Raw genomic sequence first — 22,500 nt, 5'->3', positions numbered from 1 at the left:
CAAATCTAACAAGTACAAACCATATAAGAAATCCAACAGCGCCCCATTATACATCCACAAACACTCCAACCACCAACCCACGATAATATAACAAATACCTACAATGATAGAACAACGGCTAAACAACCTCTCTGCAAAGTAAGATATGTTCAATGAAACAAAACACGACTATGAAATGGCACTCAAACAGTGAGGTCACACCTCAGCACTGAAATACAAAAATACGATGCAAGCCACAACACCATAACAAAACAGCAAAAGGAACATAATATGATAAACATGTCCTTAAGAACCACCGCCTGCATAAAATAATCAACAGAAATAACGTCAAGATAAGCTACAGCTGTGCACAAAACATGAAACAGATTATTACCAACCACAACAGACAAATCATATCCGAACTCAACAATACCAAAAATAAAGACAACTGTAATTGCAGAAAGAAGGACAATTGCCCTCTCAAAGGAAACTGACAAAAAAGTGCCATAGTCTACAAAGCCACAATAGCCACGGACAACACCGTGGCACAATATATCGGCAGCACAGAACCCCCATTTAAAACAATATACAACAATCACAAGGCCTCCATAACGCACGAAAGCAAAGCAAAAAGCACCAAATTAGCAATGCAATATTGGGAACAGATAAACACTAATAAAACACCAACAACAACCTGGGAGGTCGTCAGGCAAAGCAGCCCCTACAGATGCGGTGCCAGAAAATGCAACATGTGCCTGACAGAGAAACTGGAAATACTGCTATACAACCACAGAAACAATAACACCTTAAACAAAAGATCAGAACTAATGACAATGTGCAGACATTTCAATAAATTCAAGCTCAAAACACAAAAGGTTAAATAACCCTCCCCCCCCCCCCTCTTTCCTCCCCTCCCCCCCCCCCCTCTTTCCTCCCCTCCCCCCCCCCCCCCCCCTCTTTTCTCCGCCCCCTCCCGGCCCTATTCTACCCAACAACCCCCCTCCCGTCCCCCCCCCCTTCCCCACAAAACCACATTCCACAACACATCAAACACACACATGTATACACCACACACAACACATACACACACACACACACACACGCATGCATACACATACACGCAATGAGAACACACCCCATCACGTGGAACACATCAACACCAATCACCGCCAAACCAACATCACAACAGAAGTAAAGATACAAGAATAACAACAATGACCCCAAGTTGGAATAATCTTTTTACGGACATAGTATGCCGACTGAAGACGTGGATATATAGAAGTCACAGAAACATGTGTTTCGGCCATAAGTGAGTGAATCCATTCATATTTTATATTAGCTCTAACCAACGTTATCGAGCACTCTCGTACCTACAAGTACCCACCAACACTTATGACAAAGCAGGTCCGGAATATCAGTCATGCACAAGAGTCGTTGGCCAATGTGATTATGATTACCCCCTTTTGCACCCTTTTCCCAAGAGCCTGAGATTATCCACCCAAACATGGTCCCTTGTGCAGACAGATATTCCGTTATTGAACATACATTTGGTTTCACAAATTAAATAATGTAAACCAACAAGAATCAATTTTCAAAGGACTGTCACTGTCCACACATGATCCTTCAGCCAATTTCAAACCTTTCCCTTGTATTATTCTGATAATTTCAGGGGGTAATTTGGGTTTTTGGATAGGGGCACAGATCATGGGTGACTCAATGACAATCAAGTCTTATCCTGAGAAGTGGAAGCAATTTGTCAGAAATAGAGTAACTGAAATACAAACTCTGACAAGTCCGTCCAGTTGGAGTCACTGTCCAGGGGTTAGAAACCCTGCGGACATGCTTACCCGTGGCATATCTGCCCACGAGTTGATGAATTCAGACAAATGGCTTCAAGTTCCAAGGTCCTGGATAGATTGAAATCAATGATTCATGTCAAATTCATGAAGAGATGAACCAAGAAATCTATGAGATGGTTCGAACCAACACAGTCAATGTGCTATCGGGGGTGCCACCTCTGTTGTTGTTTTGAACGATTTGGTACATTAACCAAAGCTATTAGGGTTGTGGGATGGGTGCTAAGATTTGTTGACAACTTAAAACAGTCCCACAACTCTAATTATGTTAAGATAAGAAAGACAGACCTATTTGATCCTGATGAACTGGAAACTGCAAAGACATGCATAATAAAACTTGTTCAAGAAGCAAATCTCAGTGATGAAATTCATTGTTATAAAGATGGTAAAGCTGTGAACAAACGTTCACTTCTTTACAAATTGTCTCCTTTCATCGATCAAAATGGTTTGTTAAGAGTTGGCGGAAGATTACAAATGTCTCATGTACTTTCATATGATGAAAAACATTCTATTATTTTGCCAAAATGCCACTTAGCTATGTTATTGGTTAGATTCCAACATAATTTGATGAAACATGCAGGCGTATCTGTTTTGCTATCATCTTTAAGAAGTAATTATTGGATAATTGGTTTGAGATCTCTTTGTAAGAAAGTTTTGCCACCATTGTGTTGATTGTCAAAGACAAGATTCTAGGGCATGTAATGTAAAATTTGCTCCCTTACCTTCTGATAGAATTGATCGCTCGCCCCCATTTTCCATTGTGGGTGTGGACCATAATGGCCCTCTGTACTGCTCAGACACGGGTGAAAAAAAGCACTACATTCTACTGATCACATGCGCAGTTATCAGAGCTTTACATTTAGACCTGGACTGGTGCCTTCTCTATCATTAAACGTCTTCATATTGGGGTTTAGACGGTTCTGCGCTCGAAGAGGAGTGCCATCCGTCATTTACTCAGATAATGCCAAAACGTTTAAGGCTGCAAGCGGCCTTCTGCAACACCATTTAGGTCATGCTGAGCCAGTCTGGAAATTCAGCATTCCATTGGCACCCTGGCATGGAGGTTGGTGGGAACGACTCGTTAGGCCAATTAAGTCTGCTCTTAGAAAATCCATTGGCAGGGAAATGATTAGCAAATCTGAACTTGAAACCACATTGTATGAAGTTGAAGCTTGTATTAATGCTAGACCTTTGACTTATGTTGATGAAGACGTGGAACCTCTGACTACTTCTCACTTCTTGCTTGGGCGAAACTCACCCTTTGATACTTCTCATATCAAAACTCGAACCCCTCAGAATGCTAATGAGTTTAATGTTGCGCACAAGAACCATCTTTTGGGTCTTGATGAATTCTGGAGAATCTGGAGTAAAGATTATATCAGAAATCTTCCTACTGTGGGGCATGTTAGAGATAAAAATAAACTTCAAGTTGGTTCTCTGGTCCTTATTAGAGAAGAAAACACACCAAGAATGAAATGGCCATTGGGGAGGGTATGTAGGTTGATCTAAAGCAAAGATGGACTGATTAGATCAGTTGGAGTGAAAACTGAGAAAGGGGAATTAATCAGAGCTGTCCAGAAACTACATAAGCTTGAAGTTTCGAGTGATGCAAATGGAATAGAAATTGAGAATCCAGTATCAGAGAATACTGATCGAACCCCTGAACCTGACTGTGTTGTTTCACTGTCCAAATCGGGTAGAGATATCAGACCCCCCAAGGCCTTTAACTTTAATTTATAATCATTTAATGTTAGAATATTTGTTGTTTTTGTTTTTATTTTGTTTTGTTTTGTTTTTAGAAATTGTTATGCTGGCCTCAGCAGTGGCATTGGCCAGGGGTGGGGAGTGTTAAAAATAATCATGATCCGAGTTCATGGGAGACAACTGTAAACGTTATTGCTGTATGATTTGATGTGTTTTTTTTTGGTGTGGATTGTCTCCCTTGAACTTGGTATTTTGCCCCGGAACTAGAGTGAAGCCGGCAGATGAAGATGATGATGATATGTTTTGATTTGTTGACGAGATTGGATGGATTGGCGATTGGAATAGGATTCCACAGTCTGACGTCACGTCCGCCTAGCAACGAATCGGCTGGCTCTAAACAAAAAAAATCCGTGCTTGGTCCAGGCAAGGAATAATTGGAAAATCGCTCAAAAAAACAATTTTTATCTTAAATATGGTCCAGTATTTTTACCAGATTGTCTACACCAGTCAGAGAGTCACTCCTGCAAGTTTTACAGATTTCCAAATGGACAGGCAGACAAAAAATTGAAGAAAAAGTGGACCACTTTAGTCAGGTAAGCACGCACGCCTCGTCGAACATTTGATAGAGTTCGTAGTCCAGATCTAGGTCAAGTTCTAGCTTACGTAGACCTATATTTTATGATTAAAGTGTACAATTGCACGAAATTATAAATAAAAATACATTCCAAACTAGGTTTTTATTGAAGTTGAAGCAAAAATGATATCTCAATCGTTTTGATGTTAAGGCTGATAAACTGAATGAGAGTTAAGTTCTACTGATAAGTGATAATTTTTTTAAAAGGAGAACAAGAAGAAAGAGAATAAAATATTTGTTAAAATCTTACTTTAAACTCGATACCTTTATGGCAAAATGAAAATAAATAAATAAAATAACGCAACCTCTCTCCCCCCCCCCCCCTCCCCTCACGCAGATCTCTCTCTCTCTCACACACACACACACACACACACACACACAAACACACATACTTTCCTCTTTTTTTTGGAAAGTTTCTCTGATTCTCTGCCATGCCTCCCCTCCCCGACAGCCGAGGTGGCAACTCTGTGTGAACAAAGCAAGATGGCGGCAGGGACCTCTCTCCTTTACCTGTGCCCGATTGTTGACACTCCAAAGTTTCCATCACCGCACTGTCCAGTACAGTACTGACTGAAATAAGAGAGAAAACGCAAGTCTTGCCACACTCAACCCCAAGATCAACTTTAACTGTGTAAATTTAAGAATTCTTATTTTTATATATACCTAGTCAAAATCATCAAAAGAAGTAATGAGGAAGTGCGACATTTTGCTGAATGTGCGATTTCATAAAAGACAGGCGAGAGACCCACCAGTAACCTAGTCTCTTGCACACCTTTGATTTATCATGCATTGAGCTGGTGTCAAACAAGATAGTCTAAAACAAAGTACTTATCAAATTAAATAATATACCCAATATGCCCAACAGAATTATTGTTTTTTTTTTTTTTTATCTTTTCATTTCAGGTGAAAGGACAAAAGATCCAACATCATCATCAAGAGTGTGTTCTTGTCACTTCAGAGATGGTGACAAAGCCAACCTCCCTGAATTGTTTGACAGAAATAAAAATAAATTGTTTCCATCAGAGCCAGAAAGAAAGAAAAGAAAAGTGACACAAGGAATTCCCACCCCATCTCAATTGGCACCAACATCAAGAAGTCCACCACCACCACCACCACCACTACCACCACCACCACCACCACCACCACCACCACCACCACCACCACCATCATCATCATCATCATCATCATCATCATCATCAGCTCAACTCTCTTCATCATCACAAAGTCCCACCTTAAAAAAAACCAGATTCCTCATCATCATTATTTTCCTCCTCATCATCATCCTCATTATCTTCTCCCTCATCATCATCTCAACTCTCGTCACCATCATCACAGGATTCCATCTTTTAAAAAAAAACAGATTGTAGAACAAGTGAGGATATTTTAAATAGAACAACAAATTTAATTCAAGAACAAAAAATTACAGACAAAAATAAGGAAATAGCTAGCTTTAAAAAACCCAACTAAGTTAGATTCAACGCACTTACACTGTTTCAAGCCTTACAGAAAAAGTTCTTCGAATGGAGACAGGTGTACATTCTTTTAAAATATTTAATATTATTGTTCAATATGTTGAGTGCTTTAGAGGTAACATTATTTATTATAGTAGATGGGAAGTTCAAGAAGAGACAGTTGCATTAAAAGACCAAATTTTCATTATTACACTTATGAAACTTAGACAGAACTACGCTAACCTTCATATTTCACAATTGTTTAGCGTTAGTGAAAGTACTATAACAAATATTATACAAACTTTTATTCATGTTTTACATAAGCCATACGCTTCTCTTTGAAAATGTTATGAAGGTTACATGCCCTTCTAGACATAAAAATAAACTATCAGCTCCATCATCATTTTTAAGATTTCCAAATTGCAGAATGATCATTGATTGTACAGATGACCAAATTGCTATTCCTAAAGAAATGGATAAACAACGGTTAACTTATTCTTCTTATAGGTCCATGAATTCTGTTAAAGCTCTTGTTGGTCTAAGTCCAAATGGTGTGATAAATTTTATTTCTAAACATGATCCAGGGTCTGTCTCGGATAAGGTCATTGTACAAAATTGTGGATTACTAAAACTTTTAATTTTAAGCCCTGGAGAATTAATTTTAGCAGATAAAGGTAATAAAGGTAAAACCCCATCCTGATTCAAGATATTTTACCTCAAGGAGTAACTGTAAATATCCCTCCCTTTTTACATAATAAATTTACTGAAAATGAGATTTTATTAACAAAAGAAATTGCTTCATGTAGAATTCATGTTGAGAGGGCTAATGAAAGACTGAAAAATGTTAACATCTCTCATATATTCCAACCATGTTAAGAGAAACATCTGATATTATTTTTCAATTTGTTGCAGCACTTGTCAATCCCCAGTCTCCTCTTATTAAGGAGATTGCATTTTGTTAGCTTTGCCATTTATTTTGTACAACACACATATTTTGTTCATCATCATCAAATCACCATTCAAAATAATGGTTTTGTAGGTCCATACATGATTTTACATGATAAACATGACAAATTATGGCATTGTTGTATCAATGTATGTTCAATGTCATTAACATTGTTAAATAAAACCACACAAATTAGTTTTGGACTGAATCAACCCAAGGCATCATCAAGATAGATCTGTGGAAGTAAAAGAATAAAAGATTCAAATTTAGAGCTGCGACCATGCTCAATAGGCAAAAAACAAACAAACTAATAAAACGTCTGTTGTGGTCTTGTGGTATGACACTCGCTTTCAGATCAGAAGGTCCTGGGTTTGGGCCTCGCTCGGCACATAGTTGAGTCCTTGGAGAAGGCTCTTTACTCACAATCTCTCACCGTACTCAGGTGTCAAATGAGTACCTGGCGTTGTCTCTGTCCGAAAAAATTGTAATATCGCCCAACAGGCATCATGTCCCGTCTTACATGTTAAATGTTGCTGTTGGCCAGGGACCCCTTGTAAAGCACTTTGAGCACATTTAGTGGATATTACGCTGTATAAAAACTCAATTAAAAAAACAAATTAAGTGATTCTTTCATTCATCTTGCTTTGTTGATAAGGGGGAAACCCGAAACGTCCATTTTATCTGTTTTCGTATATTAAATTGAAGTTCACATTCAATTTCACAATGTTATTGATTTCTTCGAGTTTCAAGCAGCAACATTTACATTACACCTTAACCCAATAGGAAGTTTAGTTTACCGTGACTAACACTGGTCTAAATAAATCCTTTATTCATCCCATAGAGGAAATTTATCTCTAGGGTCTATTCCCAGGGAAGACTGGAAGAACCACGGTGCAGCGCCGCAAATTGAGCTAGGGCGAGGTGACTTGCTCAAGGCCACACAGCGCAGCGGCGGGTGAACGAACTCGGTACCTTTCGGGTACGAAGCAAAAACCGTACCGCTGATCCACGCTGCCCCACATGAAGTATGATAAAATGTCTAGCGTGATTTGTGATTGTGATGCTCATATGAGTATTATAATAAAGGTTACTAAATAGTATGTAGTAGACTATAGTCAATAGCAACGAAAATTAGCGAAGCAAGACTAAGACCTCAAAGACTCAAAGTCCGTGGTCCATAAGATAAAAACACAATAATTCAATGACTCCCTCTCTCTCTCCCTAACTAAAATCGAACGTAAACAGTTAAATCTTTCCATTGGATATACTAAATCTGCCTAAACTCAAAGTAAACTGATTATTGTCCAACAGTAGTTTTACGGAGATGTGAGATTTTGAGAGTGAGAATGAGAAGACGAAATGACTTACCTTCACAGAATACTCTTTATTCTTCATGCTGGCTTGAACTTTGCCGAACATCAAGCCATCTGAGTAAGTGAAAGTCAAAACAGGACCTGACTGATGATGATTTTCACCTCGCGAGACACTTTTATGCTCATTGGAGAAATATTTCATAAGGGCGGTGATGGAAATAGAGTTCGTGTCAGCCATTTTTCTCGACTGTTTAGAGCCAGCCGGTTTGTTGCCATGCGTTGCTGCGCAGGATTACGTCACGACTTAGGAAGCCTATTTTATTCGTCTTGTTTTGTTACTTTATTTGGTCAAACAATAAAATAATTTCTATAGAGTACAACAACACAACTCGTTATTGATATGTATAATTTTCTACACACACACACACACACACACACACACACACACACATATGTATATATATATATATATATATATATATATATATATATATATAAATATATATATATATATAAAATAATATATATATATATATATATATATATATATATATATATATATATATATAAGAGAGAGAGAGAGAGAGAGAGAGAGAGAGAGAGAGAGAGAAAGATACCGATAGATAGATAGATAGATAGATAGATAGATAGATAGATAGATAGATAGATAGATAGATAGATAGATAGATAGATCGATATATAGAAAAAAGAACAATAAAAAATCAATATTCCATAAACAGGCAATGTCTAATAACAGATAAGATATTAAATACATTACTTCTTTCATTTAGTACTCGTACTGCTGTGGGTATAAAAGAGTTTTTGTATCTGTTAGTTCTATTTTTAATGCCTTCGAAACGTTTACCAGGTGGTAACAACTTAAATAAATGATGTCGGGGGTGGGATGGTTGGGCAAGTATAGATTTGCTATTCTGAGGATACTTTTCTGGTGGAGTTCAGATGCTCTTAAAAATTACATCCAACGATTTTCCCAGCAATATTTATTATATGTTGGATTTTATTCTTCTTTTTCACCCCATAGTTACCATACCACATTGCAATACCAAAGGAAATTACACTTCTTATAAGCGAGTTATACATTAGGATCATTGTCTTTTTCGCTAGTTTCAAAAGATCTAAATTTCCCCAAGAAATGCAATCTCTCCCCCACTTTTTTGTGTAATATATATATGTTGTTGTATACATATATATGTAGGACGCGAGAAAATAAAAGGCCCCACCTGGAGATTTCATAAAGATCATACGCGATTGGTCGAACCGCCGTTTTGTGTCACTACAGTACGTAGGCGTTTTTTCCACGAAGCGATTGAACGACGAATATCATCAATAGTTATTCTGTCCCAAGCATCCTGGATTGCTGCTTTCAATTGCTCTGCATCGAATACTTTTTTTTTTTTTTTTTGCCCTTGTACACAATGTTTGACATTATGGCCCAAATGCTGTAATCCATAGGATTTAAATCAGGGCTCATGGGAGGCCATTCATCTTTTGTTATGAATTGTATGTTGTTTTCCACTAAGAATGTTTGTGTCGATCTACTTGAGTGGGATATAGCCCCATCTTGTTGGAAAATAAACGAATTATCAGGATACAGTGTTAAGCAATCTGGAAAACAGTTTTTCCTTTTAAGCAGTACCGTATAATTTTGTGAACTCACTTTTGTTGTTTTGGTATCGATGAAATGGAGACGGGTTTTGCCGTTCCAAATAACCCCTCCCGAAGCCATAATTTTTTTGGAGAACCGATTACTCTCATGATAAAGTCTATCCTGTGAAATCTCAGTTTTTCTACTACCGTACACAACAACGTCATTATGACTGTTTCTTGCAAGATCAAGAGTGAAGTCTTTTTCGTCAGTAAAAATGATATGCTTAACGTCGTTGTGGGTGAATTTGTCTAATAAAGCTCTTGATCGTGTTTTACGTTTTCTCTTGACGTTTTAAGACTTTCTGCTGGTTTTGATTAGCTTGAAAGGGCGGAGATAATGATCTTTTTTTTATAATCCGCCGTACGGAAAAGTCACTTATGCCTAGGACACCAGCAACTTCACGTGTAGAGAGACGGGATCCAGGATTGTCTTCTTGAGGCAGAGTAGCATCTTCCACAAAGTCGATAGTTTCCTCTACCCTCGCTGAACAGGGGCGGCCACCACATTTTTTTCTGTGAATTGACCCTTCTTTTCGTACTTTTGTAATGATTTTGTTAACCGTCTTGACTGACCAGTTCTTATTCGGAAAGTCTCGAACAATCTTTATACCAGTCCAACCCTTTTCCTCGAATAATGCTTTAATAACACTTTTATCTTCCTCAGAATAAACCATGGCTGTTAGTTGTCGGTTTTAGGAATTCTGCTTTATTGTTTTGATTGTGTGTTCAACACAGTGCAAATGCGTACAATGAAACGAAGTAAACGGGATGAGGTGAACCCTACCCTTGTGGCAAGATCTTGCCCAGTGAATCGACAAGACGTTCAAAGTCAAAGTAATTCATGACGCGAATTTCTCGAACTCTTGATATGACAATTTTTAGTGATTTTTTTGAACAGCTATAACTCTTGAACCTTTCATTCATTTTTCTTGAAGTTTGAGATTCGTAAAAACAAGTTGTTAGATTCACAGCGTGCAAAATGTTGTGATGATTTATAAATATTATCATTTTTAAAGAGCTCTACTTTGGGGCCTTTTATTTTCTCGCACCTAATATATATATATATATATATATATATATATATATATATATATATATATATATATATATATGTGTGTGTGTGTGTGTGTGTGTGTGTGTTGGGGGTATATGAGAAGAAGGGGATAAAAACAAAATTAAATATTGATTGAATAAAAAAAAGCCCCCAAAAAACCAAACACTTCAATCTAAAACAGGTGTGCCCAACGTGTGGCTTTGTCTTCCCCTTTGTTAACCCTTTACGGATGGAGTTCCATGTAAAGCGCTTTGAGCACGTTTAGTGGATATTGCACTTTATAAAAGCTCAAGTTAAAAAAATAACAAAACCTCTAACATGAAACTGTTTTTTTTTTTCAAATGTGAAATAACAGTGATGTGATCTACCGATGCAGCTCTAGCATTTTTTGTTGTGAAAATCGATAGATCTGTAGATCAACACATGAATTGGCAGAAGTTAACTCCTGAACGCTAAAAGGTTAACTTCGGGCTTTATTCTTTGGTCTAGATGGCGAAGTTGTATCTCCACGCCATTGGCTGATAACAAATCACATGGCTAGTCATATTTGCAGTAGAAACAAGAGAGGGAGAGAGAAGAAGGAGCGTTTAATGTTTGTAATCTCTCTTCTCCCTTCTCACAAAGAGAACGCTATTTATTTCATTGTTTTAACTGTAAAAGCTACTGCGCTTTTGTTGAATGCTCAGCCAGATACCAAAATTTGACATAGCTAGACTAATGATCAGTTAAGGCTCCATTACGGTTACGGATTTACAGAGGGATAATACTCTTAAACGTTTTTTTAAAATGCAGTCATCTTAGTTTATTTAAGATAGTTAGAGTTTATTCTAAAATTATTATAGTTTCATGACAAAAAAAAAAAACAAAATAAAAAAACAAAAAAAAACAAAATCTCTCTCAGTTTGATGACTGACTAAAATTGAGACTACCCAATGAAGAAACGCATTAGTGATAGATGAACATATATAGAAAATACACGGGCATTGTGTGAACGATGAGTCGAGTTTAATTTTATACTTTTTAAAAACAATTAGAAAAAAAAAACAACAAAATTACTTGGTCACGAGGATTCAGCGAAGTTGATTTTCCACTTCCGTAACCGTGGGCTAATCGTTTCAGTACAGACATGGCCGCCACCAAATTCGTATTATTATGCTGTTGGGTCTTAATTCTCTTTGCCAGAATTTCAGGTGAGTGAGAATTCCGATATTAAGTTTCAATTTTGTCCTTTTTTTCTTCTTCTTGATTTCCTTCTTTTTTTTCTGTTTTCTTATCTTTCTTTTCTTTTTTCCTTTCTTTCTTTCTTTTTTTTTTTTGGTCTCGTCTTCTATCATTTGAAATCTCAAATGGCTGTTTTTGAAAAAAAATATTCTATAAAGTTTTGCTGTAAAATAAATATTTTAAAATAGAATGGGCATAGTGGTATTTTGCCCGTGATGGTGAAAACTTTCCCTTAATAATTGTCTTGTTTTAATTCTATGCTTAACGTTCTCATAGAAACCCAGGTCATCATCGCCGAATCTGTTTTATGGTGAAATTTAAGCCACTCCTGCCCCCCCCCCTCTCTCTCTCTCTCTCTCTCTCTCTCTCTCTCTCTCTCTCTCTCTCTCTCTCTCTCTTTGTCTCTCCCTCTCTTTGTGTGTGTGTGTGTGTGTGTGTGTTAGTGTGTGTATGAGTGCGTGTGTTCCTCTCTCTCTCTCTCTCTCACTCTCTCTCTCTCTCTCTCTCTCTCTCTCTCTCACACACACACACACGCACAGAGACACACATCTGTTTATTTACCCTTTTCTTTTCCATACTTGCTATTCTGACTTATTTACTTTAAAAACAAAAAACGAAAAATAGCAACAAAAAAAAAAAGAAGAGGAAAATAATAATAATAATTACAAATAAACAAACATCCCCCCCCCCCAAAAAAAAAAAAAAAAAAAAGAAAAAAAAAAAAGCTCAAACACATAAAAATAAATTTTGCTAATAAACTCGTCCTTCAATCGATATATTTAAACGATCCTCCTCTTGTCAAAAACTTTCAAACCTGAAAGTTCAAGACGATCGGTATTTGAAGGACGCGCTTTCTGGCCAATTTTTTTAAAAAAATGTGCGTGTGTTATTTTGTTGTTGTTGTTTTTGTTTTGTTTTGTTTGTTTTTTAAAATAATTTTTTCAGAGTATGTCAGATAAGTGACAAATATTTTTGCATTTTAAGTTACATAAACTAGAATTGATATGTGGCCCATGACTTCAAAACGGTATTATGTCGGGTTGATGCAGATGCGACTATGTGGTCTTGTGGTATGAGACTCGCTTTCAGATCGGGAGGTCTTTGGTTCGAGTCCCGCTCTGAACGGCGCATAGTTGAGTCCTTGGAAAATGCTCTTAATTCACATTCTCTTATTGTACTTAGGTGTAAAACTAGTACATGACCGTTAGCAGCGTTGTCTCTGTCGGAAAATAATTGTAATATCGCCAAACAGGCGTCATGTCTCGTCCTACATGCAAAGGTTTGCTGTTGGTCAGGGTCCCCATGTAAAGCGCTTTGAGCACGTTTAGTGAATATTGCCTATATTATAAATACTCAAGTTAAAAAAAAAATAATGGATCTAAAAGTTTGATTGACCAGATAATATATGAAATAGAATTTTATATCACACATAGAAATTACATAAATTCTCCCCAATAAAGGAAAAGAGGAAAAAAATTGACCCGAGTCTCATTTTGTTGAGAGAAACTCATTTTTAGCACCGAATTAATCCCGACACAATACCGCTTTGATTATGGAGGTCCATTTTATGTTTGTGTTTGTTGTTGTTGTTCGTCTGTTTTGTTTTTTGATTTTTTTGTTTTGTTTTGTTTTTTAAATATTAGAATAGTATATTGTTTCTCACATTTACGAGGTATGTTTATGAGAACACCTTATAATAATCTCGATTTAAAACGCCACATTTGTGATTCACCACCTCAAACTAATAGATAGTGTGCGCTTGGTTAAGAAGCTCAAAACATTGCCATCCGGAAGTATAACGGACCAACACACAAAACCATGTGTAAACTTGAACGTTTATATATAGTCTGGTTAATACAGTTTAGTGAGAATTACTTATAAACGTGGATGGCAAAAAGCAATAACAAAGACCTGAATGACGTCAACTTCATTCTATCTATACACGTATTGTGGTTATAGATACGAGAGATGACTCAGGTCTCTGTTATTATATTGTTTTGTTTTATTTATTTTTTTTGTTTTTTGTTTTGTTTTTGTTTTTGATTTAATTTTACATCCACGTTAATGAGTAATTCTAACTAAACTGTTTTAACCATAAGCTAAAGCTGTAAAATCTCTCTATGATGACACACTATGCTACAATGTTGATAAGAGGGGAATAATAATATGGAGGTCATTCCTTCATTAGTTTTTGTGGTACGTTTGCCACAAGATAATTTTTTTTGGGTGCCAGACCCCCACATTAGGTCGCAAAAGGGGTGTCAACACAGATATTTTATATTTTTCACCAATTTTTTAAAAACCTATAATGACAATACAGAATGATTAAAACCGCGCAATATAGGTAGGATTATTTTTAAAAAAGAAAAGACCCAAACCGACCCTTAATTTCACGCTTTGAACCATTCAATTTTCAAAAGAATGCGAAGGTAGAGGTGTTGTATTAAGGGCGTAGCGAGCAACGACACAATGTTTCCCAAACAGACCGCATTTACGTATTCATGACGAATTATCATGGTAGGCTAAATGTGATCTATCGCATCAACACGGTTTTATGTTGGGTGAACTGGGTGTTAAATTGTGAAAAAACAAAAAAAACAAATAACAAAACAAACGAAAAACGATTAGAAAGTGTAGTGAAGGCAAACGTTATTCTGCTGGCATTGTAACTGACTGAATTAATGTGATATATCGGATCGCACTTTCTGTTTTGTTTGTTTGTTTATTTTGGTTCAATTTGTTTGAGTTTCAATGAAACTTTCATTGGCCTATGTATAGAGCAGTAAAGTTAGGCAGGGACGGCTGGTAATAATGGGCAGGGTGGGCAAATACCAGCCTGTTTTTTCAAGTTATATGCTGTATTACCAGGTCCGAAATAATCAAATCTAAATTAGATAATTTCAAAAGTTACTACTTAAAATTGATACTTTGTACTGAAATCAATTTGTGTGTATTTTTGATAGATTGCGAATCACCATGCATCCCGTAATACATAAACCAGGATACGCTCCTGTTCTTTTTATCACCCCCCCCCCCCCCCCAACCACTCCACTCCACTCCGCCCACATCGTCATCTCATCGTCACGTCGCCTGACGGTGATTTTGCTGTCTGGTCTCTCTAGTACTAGGTCGGGCTAATTCAAATGAGCCCACCTTATTAACCAGTGTACACTAAATAGAGATTTTGGCAAACGAACTTTTTCTTATTTATTGCCTTACTTGTGCTGGGAAGGTTCCAGTATTGAATTAAATTTATTAATTTACTAATATTATATCAATTTAGTATTAGTTTGTGTTGTTTTAATATATTTGTTTATCCATTTAAATTATTTCTTTTTTTTCCCCTAGTTTTCTTTAGTGTTTCTCAAAACTCATTTATTTAAATTGTTTTCTTATTTGTTTGTTGTTGTTGTTGTTGTTGTTTTTTGTTGTTGTTTTCTGTTTTGTTTTTTAACAAATTAATTTGTTAATTCTTTTTTTTTTTATTATTCTTAAAGTAATTACCGCTGTATTTTTATTGCCAGACTAAATATTTTTGCAAAACAATGTAATTTTCTATTGTATTCCCTCTAATAAAACAAAACACTTCTATTCAAAAGTCACGACTAAATAAATAAATAAAATACAACCACCATTTTGGTTTTCTCAACAATTGAATTAGTATACGAGAAATACTCTTCTGAGTAAGGAGATAGTTGAATTCTAAGTTATAGAGGAAATAAATACCTTTAAAGGAAGGGTGGGCAGATTCCGTACTTGCCCGTCCTGAAGCTAATACATACATAAGATGGTTCGCGATGAAGAGGCGGGAAGCAAGGATTGGTTGGGTAAGGAGCAAAGATAACACGGTAATTATTGTGACGATAGTCAAACGAATACATGAGGAGAGATTGGTAACATTATTTTGTCTTAATTATATTGTATGAAGTATTGGCGAAAGCCTAATATTAAATAAACGTTGTTTTTGTTTGTCTTATTTTGACTATGGAACTGATACTGATACTTGTCATAGCAGACCTGCCTACTTTAGATAGGAAAATAAAAATCGTAGTTTTCAGGGCTAATAAAATCGTAGATATTTTAACTACCCTTTAAAAAAATCACCGGAATTTTCGTCTGTTTTGATAGATATCAAATTTTAAAAAACGAGAAAAAATAATTGGAAACGTAATAATGATGGTGATGGTGGTATAGTGGTAGCGGTGGTGGTAGTAGTAATGATGATGGTAATATTATTATTATTATTATTATATTATTATTATTATTATTATTATTATTATTATTATTATTATTATTATTGTTATTATTATTATTATTATTATTATTATTATTATTATTATTATTGTTATTATTATTATTATTATTATTATTATTATTATTATTATTATTATTATTATTATTATTATTATTATTATTATTATTATCATTGTTATTATTATTGTACGTATTGGTGGTATTACTATTGTTGTATTTTTTTTTTGGTGGTTATTAATGGTATCAGTTTATTGTTTGGTCCCATTTGCCATTATTTTCCACTTTCATGTATGTGGTCATCAAATTGTATGATTAATTGGCGAAAGCCTAAGATTGAATAAATTTTGTAATATCGTATGGTAACCATCATTGTCGACGACATCGTCGTTGTCATCATAATCATCATCATCATCATCATCATCATCATCATCATCATCATCATCATCATCATCATCATCATCATTAACAACAACAACAACAATATTAACAACAAGTACAACAATAGCAATAAAAACAATATCAACATCACCATACAATTTCCGTCATCGTCTCCACAACTATCATTCTAACCAACAGCACCACCAAAACCACTACCATAATTACCCCTCACCGCCTCGTCTTCCTCCTCCTCCTTCACCACCACCACCACCGCTACCACTATTCCAACCACTACCACCACCGGCACAATCATTCTGACCACCAAGACAGCAGTAAAAATTATGCAATTTGAGCTCTGAATGAAACTCGAGTCATATCGCTGTTGTTGCTTCTCCATGAAAACTTTAAGGTTACTACGTACTACTGAAAACCAGAAATATGTAAAAGCAATATTAATATCGCCGTTGAGGGATTAAAGCATCTCTTTAATTTTTCGAGTGAAGGAAATGGACTTGTATTGTCAAGGTGTTGTCGCATTATGTCTCGTCGCTTTATTTTTTAGTTGTATTCTCTTTCGTGATTCATTTTTGATTACGTTTGGAAGAATTAAAATCTACTGGTATTGTCATTTCATTGTGAATGTGATTATTGGTGGTTGAAATATTTTTTGTTTAAAGGCGAAAAAAAAATCAAAAAAAAATTTTATTTAAAAAAAAACAAAAAAATAAAAAATAAAAAATATATATCATATATATATATATATATATATATATATATATATATATATATATATATATATATATATATATATATATATATATATATATATATATATGACCGAATCCTCTTTGCCCAACCACTGTAAATAGGCTAGAGCCGCCACTGAAGTTAGGTGCCCCAAACGTAAACAAAGGTCGAGAAGCACGTGGCAATGACATGTTCCTGTCTTGACAGCTCACGTTCCAATGTAAATAATAGAAAAAAATAACCTTTAAAATTTGGCTGTTAGGTGGCAAAAGAAACACATATTCATAAATACTCGATCATGCATCAAATAATGTCTAGATATGGATATTTTATGGAACAAAAGGTAAAATTTTCTAAAATTTATCAAAAGTTACAGTCTATCTATTTTTAGACCAGAGCAAATTATTGCGCTGGTGTGAACAAAACGAGAATTATTCGGAGCCTGATTTTCATAATAATTTAGCCTTATATTATTATTTCTGCAACTGTTAGATTTTATGTAAACATATTTTCAATACTGAAAGTGTATTGCCTACAACTCAAACTACAAAATTGGGAGACCTATATTGTGCGTAAATTATTCCGGTCCCTAACGGAAATCACTAGCAACTTGTTATTGTTTACGTTCGGGGCACCTAACTTTACTGCTCTATAGAATTGAAAGTCAACCATGGACATCATTGTAGTCTGATCAGTCGACTGTCACACATGATTTGACTCACCATTGCAAAAGTAAGTTCAAATATGAAATGGAACGAAATATTATCTGTACGGATGTGTTGCTAAGTTCCTCTTCGTAAATCTTTTGTGTTGAAAATATGAAGGCTGGTATCTTACCTGCCATCGTTTACTGGAGTGCTTGATGTTACCAGCACAAAATAGCCGAATTAGTCAATATCCTTACAATGCCCACTTCAATGCAAGAGCTTAGCAAGTCAGAGACTAGAAAACGTTCACAAAATCCGATATATATTCCAATTTCAGTCACTTGCTCCGCTTAGGCTTAAGACTAGCAAGTCATTTACCAGTCTAGTAAATGACTAAATCTAGTCCGCTTACATAAAATTGGGCACAGAATGCCATTTGCTTCCAAATAGGAAGAGAAGATTGGATTAAAAAACAAAAACAAACCCTTCCTATGTGACTTGGGTTCTGGGAAAACAGAAATTCGTGCTACCCGCAACTGTGAATTTTTATATTCGAGGATATCGTCGTATGTGTGTAAACAAATGGTCCTTACAGAAAACTCATTTGAGGAGATGTGATAGCACCAAACGACGACGACTACTACTACTACTATTACTACTACTACTACTACTACTACTACTACTACTACTACTACTACTACTACTACTACTACTACTACTAATAATACTACTACTACTACTACTACTACTACACTACTACTACTACACTACTACTACTACATACTACTACTACTACTACTACTACTACTACTACTACTACTACTACTACTACTACTACTATTATTATACTACTACTACTACTACTACTACTACTACTACTACTACTACTACTACTCCACCCCCACCACCACTACACTACTACTACTACCACACTACTACTACTACTACTACTACTATACTACTACTACTACTACTACTACTACTACTACTACTACTACTACACTACTACCACTACTACTACTACTATTACTACTACTACTACTACTACTACTACTACTACTACTACTACTACTACTACTACTACAACTACAACAACAACAACTACTACTACTACTACTACTACTACTACTACTACTACTACTACTACTACTGCTACTGCTACTACTACTACTACTACTAATACTACCACTAATACTACTACTACTACTACTACTACTACTACTACTACTACTACTACTACTACTACTACTACTACTACGACTACTACTACTACTTCACTACTTTCAAAAGGACATGTAAACTAAATGCCAATGGATCAAATGCCCGTATGTTTCGTATCTGAAGGCTGCCTCCGCAACAAATGAATGTCAGACCGAACATTGATTATACTTGAGTTGAATGCTTCAGTCTGATTTCAAATATTAAAGCCAGCATAATTATTAGATGAATTATGCTGATTTTGCCCGATGATTAAAGAATGCAAATTTAAATGTCGTGTCTCCCCGATTTAGGCTAATATACTTTTTAAATAAATGAAATTGAATGTAAGCTTTAATTTAATATACGAAAACAGATAAAATGGACGTTTCGGGTTTCCCCTTTATCAACAAAACAGGATGAATGAAACACTACAGACGAATAAGATAATGTGGTAGTGGCGTTGTTAAGATGAATTCATTTTATCTGTTTTCGTATATTAAATTGAAGCTTACATTCAATCTCACATTGTTAATTTATTTCTTCGAGCTTCGAGCAGCAGCATTTACATTATAATTATAAAATAAAAGTATTAACCTATTACCTGCTTCGTTTCTAACACTAAGACATGAGATGTGATATTAGAGGGAGGGAATGTTAATATATATTTTTTTTTTCATTAAAATGTTCGGTAACGATTTGAATAGAAATATCTTATTTTGTTTTCGCAATGAAAAATAAACATAGCGTGGTTTGAGTAATATTATTGTTCAGATACGCATCGAACTTACAAGCTTATCCCACTTATCGTAAGATATTTGTATGAAAAGTCTTGCCCCCCAATGCTGTAGTGGTTATTGAATCTATCGTCACGTGATATGGGCGTTCGGGAAGGAGATGTAATTCAGATATATATAAAATCATACAAATCATGCTTTATCGATTAAAATGGCTTACACCGGATTAATTCAATCCTTAAGTGTTATTTTGTCATGAGGTTAAATTCTGTAAGCATTCTCAAAAGGGCAGGTCTATGTTTATGTATTTTTTGGATCCGTGAAATTGCTTATCAATCTAGGAAGTGTCCACATTTATTGTTGTTTGCAGCTTTGGTCTTTGCTATTAACTGTCCCTCCCTTTATAACATATTTATTGAATCAATTAATTTTTGGAGTAAAAAATGTCATGATCATCATCATCATGATCATCATCATCATCATCATCATCATCATCATCATCATCAGCATCATCATTATTATTGTCTTCGTCATCATTATCATCAACATCATCATCTTTATTATAATAACCTCACTTCGCTTCTAATGATAAACCAATTTTCTAGATAATATTGAATTTTCCACACAAAAAAAAACAGCCCAACCCCCCCCCCCCCCCCCCAAAAAAAAAAAAAATAATGAAAACCCCCAAAAAACCGCACACACACATACACACACCCACACACACACACACACATACACACACACACACACACAGACACGAAAGAACAAACTCGACTGATAGGGTAGCCACGAATAAACAAAGCACTCCAATAAATAGTGAAGTGCTGTCTAATCTCAAACGTCAATCAAATGGCAAAAAATCAAAAAGCTGATATCGTGGGTCTCTCCCTTTGTCGTAGGAAACACGAGAGACAGTCAAACCTTTCTGACAAAACAGATTTTTTCTAATTTAGCACAAATATGTTTAACTTTTACATCAACATACGTATTTAAATGACTCCGAACTCGTCGAAAAAAAAGCTTAAACTTGAGACCCCAGCCAAAGTATCAAGTTTAATATGTTTTGACAAGTTGAGGGTTAATTCAATTTGCCTATAACCAGTTTACTGTCGACTCTGACAGACGTGTGTTAAAAAATGTTGGCCATTAAAACTCGTCCTTTAAATAGCGATCGATTTAAATGATTCTCATCTTGGAAAAAACTCTCAAACCTGGGACGTCGCGAAGTGTCTTTTCAGAGTACGACAGTTTACTGGAGAATATAATATTATTATGAAGTTAGAGTTTTCTGGCCAAAATTAGAAGTGCATTTCAGTGTTGTCCTATGTAACCCCTAATCTTTAAATAAATACAAGCCCGACGTAGGGATCGTTGAAGCTATTGGGTAAAAAAATCGCTCGAGAAGTTTTGAGTGTATAATTCATGGGTGGGGAGAAGTGGGGAAGAGGAGTGGTCGGAGGAAAAGGAGGATACATAAAACATGAAAATATAGGCTCAAATCTGTCAGGAAAAAGCATTTATACAAGATTGTACTTCTTTACTCCTTTGCCGGAAACTAGTAAAACATGGTACTGTCATGATGATCTCTCATGTTTTCAATCCTATAAAAAGTGCACGATGCCTATTTTATATGTAGCTTTCTTTTATAGTAATTAATCATGAAAAACAACTTGCAAATAGAGAATTCAACAGCCGTGAAATCACTTCCCCGTAATGATTGTCTTATCGCTAAATGTGACAATATTATCCTGAAAATTGATTCTTTCTTTTCGACAATATTCAAAAATGTGCTTTTTAAAAAAAAATCGTCTTTATAGAAAGAGGCCTTTTATTTGACTAACAAAACATAGGAAAGAGGTAGTGCCCAACAGGGGCGATCCTTTCTGTAGCTTGCTAGAAATAAGTTTGAGAGAGAGAAGAAAGAGAGAGAGAGAGAGAGAGAGAGAGAGAGAGAGAGAGAGAGAGAGAGAGAGAGAGAGAGAGAGAGAGTCGTTACTGTACACGTGATGAAATTGGGCTTATTTGCATTTTTCCCCAAGCAGCCATTATTCAGGTTGATTAAAAAAAATATTGACAATTCATGTATCAAGACACGTAGCATGAAAACCAATTCTTCATTTTTTTCTTTCAAGTAGAATTAAGATAAAGATAATTTTTAAAATTACCACCAAATTAGATGATATCGGTTTCATCGCTATTAAAACAAAATTTTATTGTAACCGAAATAGGCATTCACTATTCATTTGTAAAAAGAAACAAATATCCCAGTTTCTTTGTGTTGGACGCCCACTAGATACCCCCCCCCCCCCCCGCGCCCTTGCTTCTACTGACGACACACCATCCCAGATACCTTGTTGTCTCGCGTGAGGAAAGAAGTTTGCTGTGGTCAAAATCATACATAAAATTAAAATAGTATTGATAATTGCATGTAAATCTATTTTTAAAGGGAACCATGGCTACAAAATATGTTGAAATGAAATTTTCAATATTTGATCATATTTATCGTATACAAAGAGAGAAGGATGAAGATTTCGATGTGTGAGTGTGAAGTTCACGCCATTGTTGCCTTGGGTTATAGAATCCGGCATTTACCGGCTGACATATTGTTATTGTTTGTAATCGGATATAGTAATCATCAAAAAAGTTGGCAAACTATCTGGTCAAATTTATAAAATATTTCGATCTCGTGAAGTAGAATTATTTCCCAACTG

General features: G+C 35.5%; 2 protein-coding genes and 1 long non-coding RNA gene across 3 annotated transcripts in view; 2 read left to right on the top strand and 1 right to left on the bottom strand.

Annotated features, from left to right (window-relative positions):
• The first annotated feature begins 2,669 nt into the window (after window positions 1-2,669).
• Window positions 2,670-3,344, top strand: LOC144978948 (uncharacterized). The gene has a single exon (XM_078925567.1). It carries the CDS (start codon window positions 2,670-2,672, stop codon window positions 3,342-3,344), a length of 675 nt encoding a protein of 224 aa, XP_078781693.1.
• A 3,316-nt stretch (window positions 3,345-6,660) lies between these two features.
• On the bottom strand, window positions 6,661-8,121 carry LOC144978331 (uncharacterized). The gene is made up of 2 exons (XR_013646497.1): window positions 7,939-8,121; window positions 6,661-6,805 (listed from the first exon to the last, which is right to left on the bottom strand). It is a non-coding gene; the product is annotated as an uncharacterized LOC144978331 (long non-coding RNA).
• A 3,033-nt stretch (window positions 8,122-11,154) lies between these two features.
• The window catches only part of LOC144978330 (uncharacterized), a 32,002-nt gene continuing 20,656 nt past the window's right edge, over window positions 11,155-22,500 (top strand). The window contains exon 1 of the mRNA XM_078924223.1: window positions 11,155-11,795. Within this exon, the coding sequence (XP_078780349.1) occupies window positions 11,732-11,795 (64 nt within the window). The 5' untranslated portion in view covers window positions 11,155-11,731. The remainder of the gene's footprint in view (window positions 11,796-22,500) is intronic.

The sequence above is a fragment of the Berghia stephanieae genome, chromosome 8 (assembly GCF_034508935.2).
Source record: "Berghia stephanieae isolate SIO BIC M18660-M18661 chromosome 8, UCSD_Bste_1.3, whole genome shotgun sequence".
Classification (NCBI taxonomy): domain Eukaryota; kingdom Metazoa; phylum Mollusca; class Gastropoda; order Nudibranchia; family Aeolidiidae; genus Berghia; species Berghia stephanieae.
The sequence above is the reverse complement of the archived record's forward strand: the minus strand, read 5'-3'. Positions and strand labels throughout refer to the sequence as shown.

Coding starts and splice junctions, on each gene's coding strand:
- LOC144978948 (XM_078925567.1), top strand. CDS start 2,670: ATGCGCAGTTATCAGAGCTTTACATTTAGACCTGGACTGGTGCCTTCT.